Source organism: Notolabrus celidotus, chromosome 20 (genome assembly GCF_009762535.1).
Source record: "Notolabrus celidotus isolate fNotCel1 chromosome 20, fNotCel1.pri, whole genome shotgun sequence".
Lineage (NCBI taxonomy): Eukaryota > Metazoa > Chordata > Actinopteri > Labriformes > Labridae > Notolabrus > Notolabrus celidotus.
In genome coordinates, this window is record NC_048291.1 from 10,386,539 (window position 1) to 10,402,531 (window position 15,993).

General features: G+C 41.9%; 2 protein-coding genes across 6 annotated transcripts; one reads left to right on the top strand and one right to left on the bottom strand.

The window, feature by feature from the left end:
* The first annotated feature begins 2,092 nt into the window (after positions 1 to 2,092).
* On the top strand, positions 2,093 to 6,555 carry zgc:161969 (uncharacterized protein LOC569044 homolog). 4 transcript variants are annotated; one of them, XM_034712121.1, is made up of 2 exons: positions 2,093 to 2,237; positions 4,428 to 6,555. In XM_034712121.1, exons 1-2 carry the CDS (start codon positions 2,190 to 2,192, stop codon positions 6,138 to 6,140), a joined length of 1,761 nt encoding a protein of 586 aa, XP_034568012.1. In that variant the 5' UTR covers positions 2,093 to 2,189; the 3' UTR covers positions 6,141 to 6,555. The 4 variants fall into 4 exon arrangements, with proteins under 4 accessions (XP_034568012.1, XP_034568014.1, XP_034568013.1 ...); XM_034712123.1 differs by having other exon boundaries at positions 2,137 to 2,248; XM_034712122.1 differs by lacking the exon at positions 2,093 to 2,237 and adding an exon at positions 3,847 to 3,965.
* A 3,362-nt stretch (positions 6,556 to 9,917) lies between these two features.
* aimp2 (aminoacyl tRNA synthetase complex interacting multifunctional protein 2) lies at positions 9,918 to 15,367 on the bottom strand. 2 transcript variants are annotated; one of them, XM_034712125.1, is made up of 4 exons: positions 15,202 to 15,367; positions 13,805 to 14,017; positions 13,147 to 13,381; positions 9,918 to 10,772 (listed from the first exon to the last, which is right to left on the bottom strand). In XM_034712125.1, exons 1-4 carry the CDS (start codon positions 15,214 to 15,216, stop codon positions 10,384 to 10,386), a joined length of 852 nt encoding a protein of 283 aa, XP_034568016.1. In that variant the 5' UTR covers positions 15,217 to 15,367; the 3' UTR covers positions 9,918 to 10,383. The 2 variants fall into 2 exon arrangements, with proteins under 2 accessions (XP_034568016.1, XP_034568015.1); XM_034712124.1 differs by having other exon boundaries at positions 15,088 to 15,367.
* Positions 15,368 to 15,993: the final 626 nt, after the last annotated feature.

Here is a 15,993-nt window from a genome sequence, read left to right on the forward strand (position 1 = left end):
GAGTAGATAGATAGATAGATAGATAGATAGATAGATAGATAGATAGATAGATAGATAGATAGATAGATAGATAGATAGATAGATAGATAGTGCACATCAATAACAAACAAAACAACATACATGACACAAACAAGGCCGGCATGCTTGCTGATCACAGACACTCGTTGATCAGAGGTTCTCAGTAAAGTGTTCCACGCTGCAAAGCAAGGATATTTATAAGATGATAAGTCAAAAATTCAGAAAACTAAGAGAAAACAAATGTACTTACGAAATCTGAATCTCTCATTCACGCTTAAACAGAGCTTCCATTCCCTCTCCTGCTTCTCACAAAAGGTGCCAGATGAGGGAGAGATGTTACGACAATTATATGAGCCTATAACTGACAGCAGCCCTAAATATATAAGAACATTTGTGGCAGTGAAGTGATGGTGACCAATAATCCTGTAGGTGCCCCTGATAATCATGCAATTTACAAATTATCTATAAGATGTTCAATAAAAAGGTCCAGGATACCAGAGTGAAGACATTCTCTGTATCTCTGAAGCAAATGGAAGTTTTTCAAACTGAGTAAACTCTTGGGAAACATTTCTTCGAGATGGATGAAGGTTAAAATGTCTTCATCATTAAGCCTGGTACTTTTTAAGCTCTAGTCAAGTCCAATTTACAGTAACTGTGTCACTGTATCACATGTATAGGAACAACTGCACTTACAATCGTAATTACAAATAATTCATCTGTTCACACCCTTCACTACACATTCAAATAACATTGCATTCCCTCAAATAGTGCTAACTTCATTCTAAAGTTGATGGCCAAGAAAGTTTAAAGATACATGCCTGAATTTAAAGCTCATGTGAGGAACTTTGAGTTAGTGTAGATTTTGGCGCCATCTGTGGACAATGTAGTTCATCTTTGCTGATTGTGTCCTGTGCATGTAAATCTTTATGCTGATGGTCTTTGTAAAACAATAAAGACACATCAGAATAAATTTCAGTCTTATCCATAACCAGATAAAATCTCCCCATTGGAGCTTTAATGTCATTATGTGCGTGGGCAAAATAACAGAGCCGCCTCGCTTTTAAGGACATGCAGAGAGAGACAGGAATATCGATAACTTTGTTTTCTGTGTGGTTATGACTTTAGCTGTTTCTGAGCATGTTTTTGAGCCTCACATGCTATCAGCAGCATAACTGGACAGGATGTCAGCTTTGTCACATTTGTTAGGTGCTTCAAATCTTTGAGGATCACCTTCCTGACATGTTTCAAAACAGGAATGTTATCTGCTGTCACTTATTGTCATTTAATCCTTCTCTTGTGCTGGAAAAGGTTGTTGAATGCAGTCAATTTTATTTGACCACAAGCCTACACAGATTATTTGAGCACCAAATGCCTAGTTTCAACATCACTTTTTAAATTATTAAGAATAATAAAAATGAACTGAAAATAAAAAATAACAAACAAGGGGGATATGCACTCCAAAGGAGTGTCAGTGGGCTACATCTAAAAAAAGAGGGCACATAGATTCAGTCAAACATGTAGAGATAAAATGTGTCAGATTATCTGAAAGACCATTTCAAAAAGTGAGCTTTCAAAAGTTTTTTAAACCAGTCAACAGATTCAGCTGATTTATTGTCAGAGGAGACTTTTCCAGAGTTTAGGAGCAGAGAAGAAGCGGCCACCTTTAGTAGAGGTTCTGGCTGTTTTGGGATGTATGAGGTCAAATGTTCTGAGCTGCAAATCAGGGCTGAGTTGTGCAGTGCTTTAAAAGTATCTTAAAATCAATTCTCAGTTTATGCGATAGCAGCCAGTGTAGTGAGGCTCAAACAGTGTGATGTGAAATCTTTGTGTCCTGGTTAGAAGTCTGGCTCCCTAGTCATGTCAGAGCTGATTGACTGAGGCTGTCACGACCACTCTTCTGTGAATGTTGGACTCTTGTTTCATTTAGTTTGTATTCCTTATGAGTATATTATGCCTGTTTGTTTTGGTTCTTTCTTCTCTCCCATCTCAGTGGCCACAGGAGCAGCACACCTGTGTGCTCTGTCGCCATCAGGCTCCTGCTGAGTTCACAGCTGAGGCAGATCAGTAGTCAGAAGGTTATATAGGTTGGATGCTGCCAGAACGTCACAGCTATTTTTTGTGCAACTAGTAAGCTGTATTTATCGTCTTTGTAGTTCTTTTGTAGCTCCTACATGTGTGTGTGTCTGCTTCTGGGTCCTCCAACCTACCTTGTGTCAGAGGTGAGTGACAGGTGAATTGCAGAAATGATAAACGCAGAATAAAGGAGAGCATAGAAACAGGTGTCTGGCTTTAGTTGTATTGTGCACACAATACAACTAAGGCCTAAAAGTGAGGTATCACTAGCCTATTAAAGTAAAGGTCTTAAAATGCTATCTAAACATTTTAAGTCTTGAGACAATGTTGTGCCAGGTGCATGCTCCTAGTGAAGCGACACTTCCAGCCACACTAAGTCAAAGCATGCAAGAAATTGATTAATCGTACAGCTGATTTTTCATCTGAATGAAAAATAAAAACTAGCCACAATAGATCATGTAAAGTGAAGACAAACTGATGCACCTGTCTTTGGCTCTGCTCTGATGTAACAGACTCAGTGGTGGACAATAACAAAGTAAATTTACTTGTACTGTACTTAAGTACATTTTTTGAGTATCTGTACTTTACTTGAATATTATGTTTTGGGAAAATGTATTACTTTTACTCCACTACATTCAGAAGACAATTATTGTACTTTTTACTCCACTACATTTCTACCAATGCTGTAGTTACTCACTACTTTTGCTTTGAAGTCAGCTCATGAATTTCCTTCTCTTTTCTGAAATCTGATCCCAAAGACAGTAAAATGTGTTTGTGTAGTTTTGTTTGTCTCAATGGTTTAGCCGTACCTGTATATCAAACACAGAACTAATTTCATTCAGATCATGCAGTTCATTTAGAGATGATAATGATGGCTATAATTCTCCACCTGAGCACCTCCAGCCATATCTTCAGCCCATGTTGAAGGTTTTTGAAATGAAGAATGTTTGGCATCATTTGAAATGTTCACCTTGTTTCCCACTCTGACCAAACATACAAAATTTCACTGTCCAACCTGAGAAAGCGTGTCGAGCTACGTAACGTTTGTTTCATTCCAGATGAACATTTCAAACTAAGTTGTCTGTGCTTGGAGTAACTTAGTGTCTGTTTTTATTCCATGGTATAGTTTTAGAGATTTCAAGTCATGGTTTCTAAATAAACATAATGTAACAGAATGTATTCCTGTATGTATTCTTGACTGCACTCGGGCTTTGTGATAATACAGCATTTTGAGATTTTTTAAGAAGTACTTTGAATACTTCAGTATTTGTAAAGGCAAGTACTCCAGTACTTTAACTCAAGTAAAAATCTGACAGAGCAACTTTCACTTGTATTGGAGTAATATTTGACCTGGAGTATCTATACTCTGACTGAAGTAATGAAGTTGTGTACTTTGTCCATCACTGTCTGTGAGTGTTTCATTGAATCAGACAGTCTATAAATGTAAGGCTTGTGATATTTTACCCTCACGGCCCTTTAGGAGGCGACATTTCACAGAAACACTGGATGAAAAGGAGATACTGGTAAAAGTACTACCACGAATGAGAGTAAAACACACAAGCAATAGACAGTGACGTGAGAGTACGGGTGCCCATGAGTGCAAAGTCCATGCGTAATGCGCGCTACTCTGCTCCAGTCTGCCTGCTGTGTTGACTCCACAGACTGTAACTTTGCGCATGTGTGAAGGCATTCAGTGACGAAGCTGTCTGCTCATTGTTTATTTCTTGTGCTCCTTCTGAACAAAGGCCGGCCCCCTTTTCATGAGGATATATCCTCCGCCATCGTTACTTTACGTGTAATCACGATTACTACGATTTCGGCTTTAACAGTAGAAATGGCGTCCGTTATGGATGCGGACGCTCAGGACAGCTACGGTGAGAGCAAATCGGCAATGCACACTTGGCGTTATCGCCACCATTTCACGTACAAGGCAGATCAAGGAAAAAATATCATCGTCCAGTGTAATCTATGTCTGCCGAGGGTTAATCTGCTGTCCACGTCGAAAACATCCACATCAAACCTAAAGAAGCATTTAGACGTAAGTTACAGAGAGTAATTTCCCTGCAATGCTGCCTTTGAAGAGCCAGGTTAATGTTTGGAAGAGTTAATGAATGAACAGATACCCTGGTGATAAGTAACGTTACACTGCAGCTGCATGCTGATAACAGACTCATGGCGCTGCAGGCTCTTTAACTTTAACCAGGCTGGGAAAAAAAAAACTCTATCAAAACAACCATCTTTAGTTTGTCTATAAATGTGAAGTTTTCAAACTTATGTACACTCTGGAATAATTTACACCCACAACAAATAAAAAGCTTGTTGCTGCTCTGTTTCAGAGAACACATTTGGGCTGTGATGCCAGGCCTGATGCCAAGAGAGGGAGGAGGAGAGATGAGCAAAATGGAGAAGAGAGCAGGCACCTGCAGCTTAAAAAACTTAAAGCAGAAATCATGGCCAAATGCATGACCCAAACAAAGACTGATGATCTCATTTTTGATTTCATCGTGGAGGACTGTCAGTCATTTTATCTGCTTGAGCAGCCTGGCTTCAAGAAGTTGATTGCAGGTTTAACTGAGGGGCTAAAGTCCATGGACAGGGTGACTCTGTTTACTAAAGTGGACCAGGGTTTCTCCAGGATGCGGGAGGATCTGATGGCCAAACTGAGCAGCATCCAGTACGTGTGCACCACAGCTGACATCTGGACGGCCAACAACAGGAGCTTCTTTGGGATGACCTGCCACTGGATTGATCCAACTTCTCTGGAGAGGAAGTCTGCTGCTGTGGGGTTTGCACGGCTGCAGGGCAGGATCACGTATGACAGCATCGCTGGGCGGATACATGACATACATGTTGCATACAATATTGAAAGTAAAGTTCAGACTACAGTGACTGACAACGGCAGCCCCTTTATGAGCGTGTTCAAAGAGTTTGCATCAGACATCAAGGGAAGTGATGATGACATCGGCTTCTATGAGAATGTGGGCGCTGTCCTGGAGGGTGAGCCGGAGCAGGACATGTTGCTGTTTCTGCCCACTGTGCAGCGCTGTGCGTCACACACCCTGGAGCTGATTGTGACTGAGGACTTCCGGCAGGCGGTGTCACAGGGGCCAATGTGTCAGCTACATTACAGCACAATGGCAAAGGTTTACACCATATGGAGCAAATGTCACCATCTCCAGGTGGGCATGGACACGGCAGAGGACATAGGAAAGATGCCCCTCTGTGTCCCGACTGTCATACGCTGGAATGTGGAGTACTGTGCCGTGCAGAAGGTCATCTCTCTCAGTGAGCGTGAGCTGACGGAGCTGTGCGCTCGCCTGGAGGTGCCTCGCTTGCAGCCGGAGGAGATGGCCTTCCTGAAGGAGTATGTGACTGTGTTCCACCCGCTTGCTTTTGCACTTGAACTTTTCCAAGCAGAGCAGAAATGTTACCTGGGTCTGGTCATCCCCACCATACTCAGTCTGAAGAATAAGTTAAATGAGCAAAAAGACAATGCCAATTACTTTGCTGATGTCATCAATACCATCGTTATGGCCATTGATGTGCGGTTCCAGGAGCTGTTCACCAGCACAGAGGCGAAAATTGCAACAGCGACGACCCCCCAGTTTCGTTTGTGGTGGATGGCTGCCTCAGAGAGGGATGAGATGTGCTCCCTGCTGGCTACAGAGGCCTCGCAGATGGACCCCTGCATCATCACCGTGGCGAACACCAGCCGGAACTTGTCAGCGATCGAATCAGAGGACGACTTCTTCAGCTACGGGCCTGTGAAGCCTGCCATTCAGATGCAGCAGCGGGGGGTGATGGCGGAGATTCAAAAGTACCTCGAAGGAAAGGGGAAGAGCCTAGAGTGCCTTCAGGACTTCCCAAGAGTGAAGCAGCTCTTCCTCAAATACAACACCACGCTGCCCTCCACCGCCCCCGTGCAGCGTCTCTTCAGTCAGAAAGGAAACCTAGTCACCTCACAGAGAAACTTTCTGACTGATGACTACTTTGAACGCATTCAGCTTTTGAGATACAACAGCAAAGTGTGCACTTTGGACACTGACTGAACATTCTGTGACTCTGTCTTTGTCTGCCTTTTTAAACGACGTAGAATCAAACCATATTGTGCTAAAAAATCATGAAAGAGAAACCCTGAGTGTAATATCATTTTGGACAATTCAGCCCAGATGTGTCTTGTCTTTTTTTACAAACAGTCCCTTACCTGTTTTGATATCATACATGTCACACTGCTGAATGGCCTGATGGGGAAAAAAATGACAATCATGAACAGTGACATTCACAGACGGAAAAACTGACAAAGCATTCGTCAATCTGTGCTGTTGTTGTGATATGAAGTAGCTACAGGGTGAAAGTGAAGTGGTTGTCTCGGTTTAGCTAGAACCTTTTTCTATGACTGATCTGTGAGAACACGTCTGTCTGTATGTTTTATATCATATATAAAGACACATGGAAAGAGCCTTATTGCAGTGCACGTCTCATGATTTCAGATTAAACGTAATGAGATTAGTGAGAGGATGGTTTTCCTTCATTAACATGCTGCAGAGACACACTCATCAGTTTCAAAGAAGCTTTTGTTCTGGTGTGAGGAAGACTCCCGAGCACACAAAAGGCAAAATTCCAGTCCTGCAGAGTCCCGAGTGTTTTCCCCTGCCATGTGTCCACACGTCAGTCTTGTCAGGCAGCTGCCTGGAGACCAACAGGAGGCTGTCAGAGCGTACAATCACACTCTCGCACACGGGCTCTGTCCAGACCCGAGCTGTCGACAACATGACATTTCCGAAGATGCAAAACCAAACCCCAGGGGAGGACAGGAGGCCCTGGGATTTGCTTTTTCTTCTTTCCGACATCATCATGTGTGATTTTTTATGTATGAATTCTAGTTGTCGGTTTTCCTTTGACTTGTCTACAGCAGCAGGGGAAGAAGGAGAGAGAGAGAACAGCTTTGACCAAGTGATCGCAGAGAAAGAACACTGAGTGTGTGTTGCTTGAAGATTCCTGCAGAAAACACCTGTGTATTTTTACAAGATTTCAAAAGGGGTGTTAAAAGTGAAATGTCTTTGAACACATCATGATGTCTTCATGTCTTTAAAGGGGAGATGAAGCTAACTGTAGGATAGGAAAACCATATTCACTGGAGCCCAGACACTGGTGGAGGTGGTGTTGAAGGAAGGATGTAGGGTGAACATCTGATGAACCAATTACAGACACTGCTGCAATGATTTAAAGTTTGAAAGCAGCATGATGATTGGTTGGTAGTTCCCGTGGTAAAATCTTGTAGGTTGGATCCCCTTCATATAAAGCATGTGTTTTTGTGTTGTAGTATGTGGCCTCCGGAAATGCACTGGTTGGAAGACGAAGAAGTGTCTTTATTGTGTGTGAAAGAATTTGTAAAGATAGACGTATTTGATGGTACAAACTTAACAAATGGAGGATCATACGTATCATGCATCACAGGAGCTTCTTGTCCTCAAGGGCCACCATCACTTCTGGAACTTCACCTACAGGAGGGGTGAGCAAGGGAGCGCTTCAATCAAGAATGTGGCTGCTAAATAATCCCATTTCTACAGTACCTTGATTTTTTTGAAAATTCAAAAGAATTCTTATACCTGTTTTTGAAATATTTTTAATCAGGCATCAGAAAAAACTGCAAGTTGAAGGCCTCCATGGGGCAGTCAATTTTTTCCAAAAGCTTTAAGACGTGGCAACAAAATCAAATTAAAACAAGATATTAAGATTTTTTTGGCTTAAGCAAAATCAGAGATGTGAGCGTTTTTAAATATTCTATGACCTACAACACTCTGTTGTGATTGTATATAACCTTGATGTAAATATTCACCCTCTCCTCTTCTTTATTTATTTTTGATCATGTATGTTATTGTACGTAGATGCAATTTTATGCAATCCTGATATGTTTCTTTTTTTGTTAACATACTAAAAAGCCAAACTAGAGACAGGCGTTGGAAACTAGCAATGGCTACTACAGCTTGTTTGTAAGGTGGAAGTTGTAGTAGCTGATATTAAAATCGTTCCTATCAAATAAACTATAAAAAAAGAGTTCATTTAAAAAAATGTACATAATACACATTATTACGGTAATGAGCGATTTTCATTCATTTAGTCATTAAAGCCACTTTCAGAAGTTCTTAAGTGGTTGTTACACAGATTTTAATCATTAGTGATGCTTATCTCCTACAAAAACAAACAGAGCGCTCGGTAACACCACTGATTTCTTTTACAGTGTAATATAAAATGTCTAACAGCTGAGGGAGGTAGGCACACTATTTGAAAAGCAAATGTTGACAGTGTGGGATGGATGTGATTGTAAAGAGAACACTGGATGAGATTTCTTTTCAAAAAGAAGTCACGGCATGTACAGATGACGGTTGTAAAGCATAGTGTATAAATAATGGACGTAGTTACCGTGATGTCACCTATCTGTTTCTGAAGCGCTGTTTTGAAGCCAATCGTCGGCAGGAGCCATATTGGATATGCTGAATGTCAACCTAACTTCTGTTGCACTAGTGTGAGGTAAAGAGGTGGGCTTTGAGCCTCCTAGCCAACAGCTGCAGTGTTCCCACCTGTCAATCAAGTCAGCTGTGCCTCTCATAATGGAAAACTCTAATATCTTTAATACCTTCAAAATTGCCGCATTATGAAAAAATTAATCTCCCTTACAGCGTGTGCAGATCGAGAAATTAGTTATCACGACTAAACTCATTTTTTATACCAGGCTGTAAACGTGCTTATTTCTGAAGTAAAGATCGGCTTTTTGGAATTGGTGTATGTGGTTTCCGGTACTTCTGGAGCCAGCCTCAAGGGGACCCTCGGGAAACTGCAGTTTGTAACACTTTCGCATTGGCTTCAATTCTCACGGCCAGAAGTTGATGCAAGGTGCAAACTAGGGCTGTCAATCGATTCAAATATTTAATCGCAATTAATCGTATGATTTCCCATAGTTAACTGGCGATTAATCTCAAATTGATCGCACATTTTTTATCTGTTCTAAATGTACCTTAAAGGGAAGAAAGAACCTTAAAGAACTGAATTCATATCAACAGTAAATGCAGATAACTTTGGTCTTGTCCAGAGAACCATCTGGCAGTGCTTTAAAGCTGAACTTGCCATTCTAAACACCCTCTATATTCATTACTTCTCGTCATCCACAATGTTATGTTACTGCTGTGTCGATCCCTGATTTCCCAAGCTACTGGGCGGGCTGAGGATCATACACAGAACATGCACGCATTAATCACGCGTCAAATAAATTAGTGGCGTTAAGGAGAATTTGAATTGTTATTATCGTGTCAATTTCGACAGCCCTAGTGCAAACCTAAACCTATTGAAGTAATGCGACTTCCAAGTGTGGCCCTTACCAATTTCAATGGATCCTCTTTTTATCCGTCAAACATGTGGCAAATATCTGCTGGCATTTCTTGTTGCCTGACACCATATCAGCACATCTGTTGGATAAACATGAACATGGAGGTCTGGTTTAAAAATATAAACCCAACTGGTAATATTCTTGGCTGATCTGTAAATAACACATCACTTCCTCTGTGTTTATTGGCTGCTCTCTGCAGAGACAGGCAAGCCAAGTTGAGCAGAATTTTTTCCATCATGAGGTCCTGTCTAAATTAATAAAAGTAGAAGCATGTGTCGGGTGTTTTCCACACCTCTTAGGTTGTGATGCGGTGCGTAATGAGACTGACTGGAGCGACTGAATCCAAACTTATCAAAGGAAATTCTGCCACCTGTTGGACGCATATGTGTACTTCAGTTAACATTAGGGTTTCATGAGGAAAGTAGGCTCAAACAAACATCAGTTCAAAGTTTGATCCAAAGTTTTAGTTTTAATGAGTTCAGAAAAAGAAATGGTACAAAGTATTACCTCTGAAAACACCTAGTAATACCCTTTACCTCACATATACTCACACACACACACAGAACAGGATCATGTTAGGCACAAAGTGGGTGGAAGGTATACAGTGTGTGTTAGATAACTTTGTCAGTACTTTGATTGAATCCCTCACTGAGCCCTTGTCTTTCCAGTCGTCTTATGCTTCCTCCCTTTCAAAATAAAGGTAATATTAGAATCTCTTTGTTATATAAAAGCAGCATGGAAGAGACAAATACTTCAACCGTCAACCGTTCTGCTTCAGCTGAGTCTCTGTCAGTTTGATAACTCACTACAGTCAGGAGGGAAGCATTAGAAGCTGTTCCAGACAAGGCTAACATATTTAATATTCTAATGCCCTTCTCTCACTTTGTTTAGTCCTGGTTCAGCCCAGGTCACTTTAGGAACAGTTTGGCAGGACCAAAGTGTCCCAGGTTCTCACAGGACTTAATCCAGCGCTGGACATTAGCAGGAGCTGAGGAGGCTGACCCACTTTGTAACACGCAGCAGTAGCAGGCGACGTCCGCGAGGGAGAACTCGGACCCAGCCAGCCAGGGGTTGCGACCCAGAGCGGAGTTGAGGGCCCTCAAGACGGCGGCCCGCTCCTTAGTGCTGCCTTCTGCTAGCTGGAAGAAAGCCGTGTCGACCCAGTTGTCCACCAATGTGGCGAGCACAGGGTCGCTGGGATACGGGGCCAGCAGCTTGAATATGAAGCGTGCTACGTTGGCTTCACCCTCGATGGGGCACATGTTCTGGACGCTGAACTTCATCTCCAGTTTGGGGACTGTGAAAGAGAAAAGTTTAAGTTATCTTAAATGAGAGAAACAAGCAGTTACAACATTCAGATCATGTCAACATGCTTATTATTGATAAATAATCAGTACATGGTTCTGAAAAAGGGATCCTTGTTCTTTTATCCGCCTTGTTTTACAGGAAAGTTTGAGAGAAACAGGAAATGTGGAGAAAGAGAGGTGGATGATCCTACAACCAGTGTGATAACAATTATAGTCTCTGTACATGGGGCGCCTGCTCTACCAACTGAGCTTAATGGGCACCCCAAAAAAGGGATATTTGTCAACAAAATGTTTTGTTTTTTTTAACACTGGAATAAAAGTTGCTAAGCTTGGTTCTTCAGAGGATAAAAGAGGCTGGAGTTGCAGATTTTGCGACATGACAACGTGACAGACATTTATGAAACTGTAATGAGCTGTACAAGTGAATTGAAGGGAGTTGGAGGACATTATAGGCCTAGGGATTAGGGATGCACCGAAAATTCAGCTACCAAAATGTATCTGCCGAAACTGGCCCAAAAGTGCATTTTTGGTTTTCGATTGAAAGACTTTATCTTACCACGGAGTGAAAACAATGAAAAGTACACTCTTAGAGTCTGTCAGCACACGTTTCGCTGAGATCTATTCGGATCCTCTGCACTTCATTGCGACTGTACTTGATCCGGATTATAAAGATCATTACTTGGATGTGGGAATAAAGCAGCACGCAGGAGAAATGATCCGGGCCGCGATGGATGTGGAGAACCCACTTAGAGACGGAGAAGCGCACAGTGCAGGAAGGAGAACAGAGTGCAGAAAAAATGACTCGTCTCTCTGAACCATGCACCCTCGTTGTCTGATATGTTCAATGAGATCCTTGATTTTAGTGAGGTTAGTACACAGTCAGAGCCATAAATGCAATGGTAGGGGAGACCGGGGACAGTTGTAACATTTTTGACATTTCTGTCTATAACTTTGAGCTCTTTTAACCCAGTGTGTTCAAACTTCTATACAAACTAGCTTCAAATGTCTTCTCATAAATGGCCTAGAACACACCTGTGCAACACAAACAGGAAATGCAAGGCCTACTCCCTACTAATAATTGGCATAATCATTTCTTTCCGTGTTGCTCAGAACCTAAACACACCTGCTGATTAGGATTAAACCACAGTGAGCGATCACTTTGCTGCCAACTGACAACACAACATCGCTTTTAAGAAAAAGTTTTGGCAGGTGTTGGATAGCTATGATGTCACCGAGATCTGTAATTTCGCAGCGATTTCCAAAAGTAAATTAAAACAGTGCTACATAACAGGATATTCAGATCAGCTACATGCAGGGCGTAAAATTAACATCCGCCAAGCGCCAACGGCAGGTTTGGCGTGTAAAACAAAAACACACACCCACCAGTAGCCGATGGAATATTTTGTATTGCATGTGAAGTTTTGTTTTTATACTTTCGACCATTTGTGCCGACTGTATTTTGACCCACGTGGCGCGCTGTACTTGTGTTGTGATTTGGTACGTCGGGAACGGCGTGACGTCAGCTACTGGAGTTCTGCTCATTCCCTCTGCTTGAAGAAGCACGGCGGGAAGAGCGTTACGAGGAAGACGTGGTGACATTTTCCCTGCGTGAAGCCACCACAAACCAAAAAGGATAAACAAAGAGGCAGGAGATGATCAGGAAGAGGAACAGACAGCTAAAGCTAAGGCATGATTTTTTTATTTGGCCGGTGAAATACATTTTTGGAGGTCACTAGCCAATGGCAGATGAGGTAAAAGGTTAATTTTACGCCCTGGCTACATGTATTTTAGCAGATGCAGCTTGGAGTGTTGTCAGTAAGAAGCAGCAAACAGTCTCTCGTTCCTCTGGTGAGGTGCACTAATAGGCATGTGGGAATTAGCAGAGATGCACTTCTTATAATGAAAGAGCAGGATGCAATTTTTTTTTCATTTAAGCCATTAACTTCACAGGATGTCTGTTTATTTTAATATTTGGGGCTAATTTTCCTCCTTTTAACCCTTCACATGCCAGTTAAAGCTTCCCCTCTTTATTGCAGGCAGTAAAACAGCACAGCCTCTACTTTGATGTGTGATTACAGTGTTTGTTTTAATTACCCCGGCACACTGAGAGGTGTTGTAATTAGTTCTCTAATCTTAGAAACACAAGTAGCAGGCCACCTCCATACTTTCACAAGAATTGATGTCCAAAATAAACAGCGTGCATGTTGTTTGTTATGACTGCATGGGGCCAGCATGTTAACTGGTTTATATGCTGCGTAGATGTCTCATGAGTAAATGCTTTTTCCCCCAGAACCCTTCATCCTCACTTTCACTTTCTCCATTTGTGGTATTCCCACACAATCTGCCCCTCCTACTGTGCCTCACCATCTTTCCATATGAGAGTGAAGCCCAGTTGGAACAATTGGCGTGCGTAGCTGTCTGCATGGCGTGGACCAAGGCAGGACAGGAGCTGTGTCGGCACGCTGCTGACCGACGAGTGGACGTGGATGGTGGAGAGCACCCGGTAGCGTTGACAGAGCAGGCTGTGGAGCACCAGCAGGGTCAGGGGGGGCTGTGCGGGGTTGGCGTTGATGACGATGTCACGAAGGGCACCGAGGTCCTGGTGACATGAACGAGATAAGGGCGGTGATGAGGAGCAGCATCAATAACAAATAAAGTGTTGTGACATTTCTCTGCAACAAGAAGGCAAATACAATCTGCACTAACAGGTTGGTCTGTACACACCCACATTTTTCTACATGACAAACCCCAAAACAAACACATGGAGTCGTTTTTTAACTTGTTATGACAGGTACTTGGGTGCCTGATGGGTGTTATCAGGTTAACACCTTAACACAGCTGCTGCCAAAGAGAGAAAGCAGGTCACGCATGTCTGATGCTAAAAACAAATTAGTTTACTGTTTTTATTTGCTGAAAACTCCAAAATGATCATTTGTTTCTTTGATGTAAAATAAATTATGCCACTGTCTTGGCCAGGACTCCTTCTTAACAAGCTTTCCATAATATTTCCTCACTTTCTTACCTTGCCCAGTACTGTATCCAGGTCTGTGACCCCTTTGAAGGTTGAGGAGCTAGGAGGGGAGAGGCTGCTGCTGACTGTCAGGTCCAAGTCTGCATCCGGCGTGGTCACAGTCTTTGCAAGGCCCTCCACAGCTGCTTTCAGCTCGTACAGTTTTCTCATGATTTCATCTTGTCGGGCCTCCAGAGCCCTGACTGCTGGGTCCACCTCGCCATTCTAGAGAGGAAGAGAGAAATGCTTAATTTGGCTTCAACCACAAATGGGAATTAACAGTTTTAACTATTTAAGCACAACCCAGCAGCACTTACACAGCTTTCACTTTATTCTACATTATTCTCTTCAGACTCGCCCTAACTGACATCAATAAGAACTCTAAAAACCTTTGACGATAGATAATTTCAGAATAACATGTAAACACAACAGGTAAGCACATGTCCCTTTAAACTACATGTACTTAAAATTAAATACATGAGGGAATAAGTAACATTCCACCCCTGTGCTGCTGCATTCAGGGTCTCCTTTGTACTGTCATGTCATCATGATAAGCTCTTTAAATTATATATTTTTTTCTGCTTGAAATAAAGAATCAAAACTGATCAAATTATGTTCAAAATTTCAAGCATTTAATAATTTGTATATATATGATGCAGAGTCATTTAGTAACTGTTGCATCAGCCAGATGAGAAACTACTCATTCGACTGACAAGCTTACCGGTGTTACACCGAATAGTGCGCCCTATCGCGGTGTGCACTGCGCAAGCGCACAAATGCATTCCTAAGCGCTATTTAACATTTAAAACACTATTTGTCAGTGACTAGTAGACTAATGAGACATGCTTCTTCCCAAATAATAAAGTATTATATAGTAAAATACTCCCCACAATCTGAAAATGCAAACTAAGGGGGTAGCTGTGTGACACAGGGTGATTCTGAACTAATAGCATCATTTGATGGGAGATCCTAATTTATCGAGATGCTTCCCTTCAAGCTTTACATATTTCACCTGCACCGTTCGAAATATTAAAAGAAACTATCATAAACAAATAGTTTGAATTGATTCTCTATTATCGATTTGAGCTAAGATACCTTTTTTCGACGAAGTAGCAAAACCCGTCAGAACACCCTAGCTTGTTCTCGTGCAGCTAATGCTAATACGAGGCGCGGGAATAGCATGTCTGTATACGTGGCAAACCAAACGAACTTAAGGAAATAAACAAGGAGAAAGTTGCATGCCAAACATGAGAAATAAAAATAACCTAGTCGGAATGAAATTAGTCAACAGTTACCTGAAGCGCGTGCTCAGAGGTGCAGCTGTTCCCTTGCTGCGCGTGGATATTTGGTAACTTGTACATGCACGTTGGTAAATCAGTCTTTATTTCACCCCCACTGATGGGCTTTACCTGGTACATGGGCATGGTGGAGGACAGTGAGTGGATAACTGTCAGAAACAAAGTTAAACAGTTAAAATCCCCGGACACAGATGTCTTTCTGGGCTGTCAGATGTTGACAGGCAGCAGCAGCAGCTACCGACGTCCCCGGTCAGGCAGGAAAGAGGCCGCAATGACATCATATCCGGTGATAGCCCATTCAGGTGTTGTCGGGAAAATCGGAAAAATGAGTACCCGACAGGAGAATCTAGGCGATCTTCCTCTCAAGTTGAAAAACCATTCTTTATAAATATATTTTTTAAAGCTTCACATATCTAGCAATTATGGGTACATGCTATATAGATGACACATGAAGAATGAACTGTATTAAGAAACAAAAACCAGGGTGGATCGAAGGTTAACTTAAAAAGAGACTTAACGAAATATGTAGGCCCAGATCAGAGGTCCCCAAACTTTTCAGCCCGCTACCCCCAAAATACAGGTACCAAAGACTTGTGACCCCCACTGTTCCTCAAAGTGATTTAATGTGGCTTCATTTAGCTGGTCTGCAGAAAGTTAGCCTACCTATATGGGGAATGCTTTTGATAATTAACTGTTCACTATCCCTAAAATTAGGAGTCATCTGGCAAAAAGAAAGGCAGAAAACTCATTACATTTTCTATTTTAAAGGTTTTATGTAAAGGTTAGCTACTATTTTTATCAATATTTTTTACCATACTGGGTAAAATGTACTATTTTTAGATAACTTAAAAAAAAAAAAAACATTCTGGAAAACATCTCACGACCCCCCATTTGTGTCTCGCG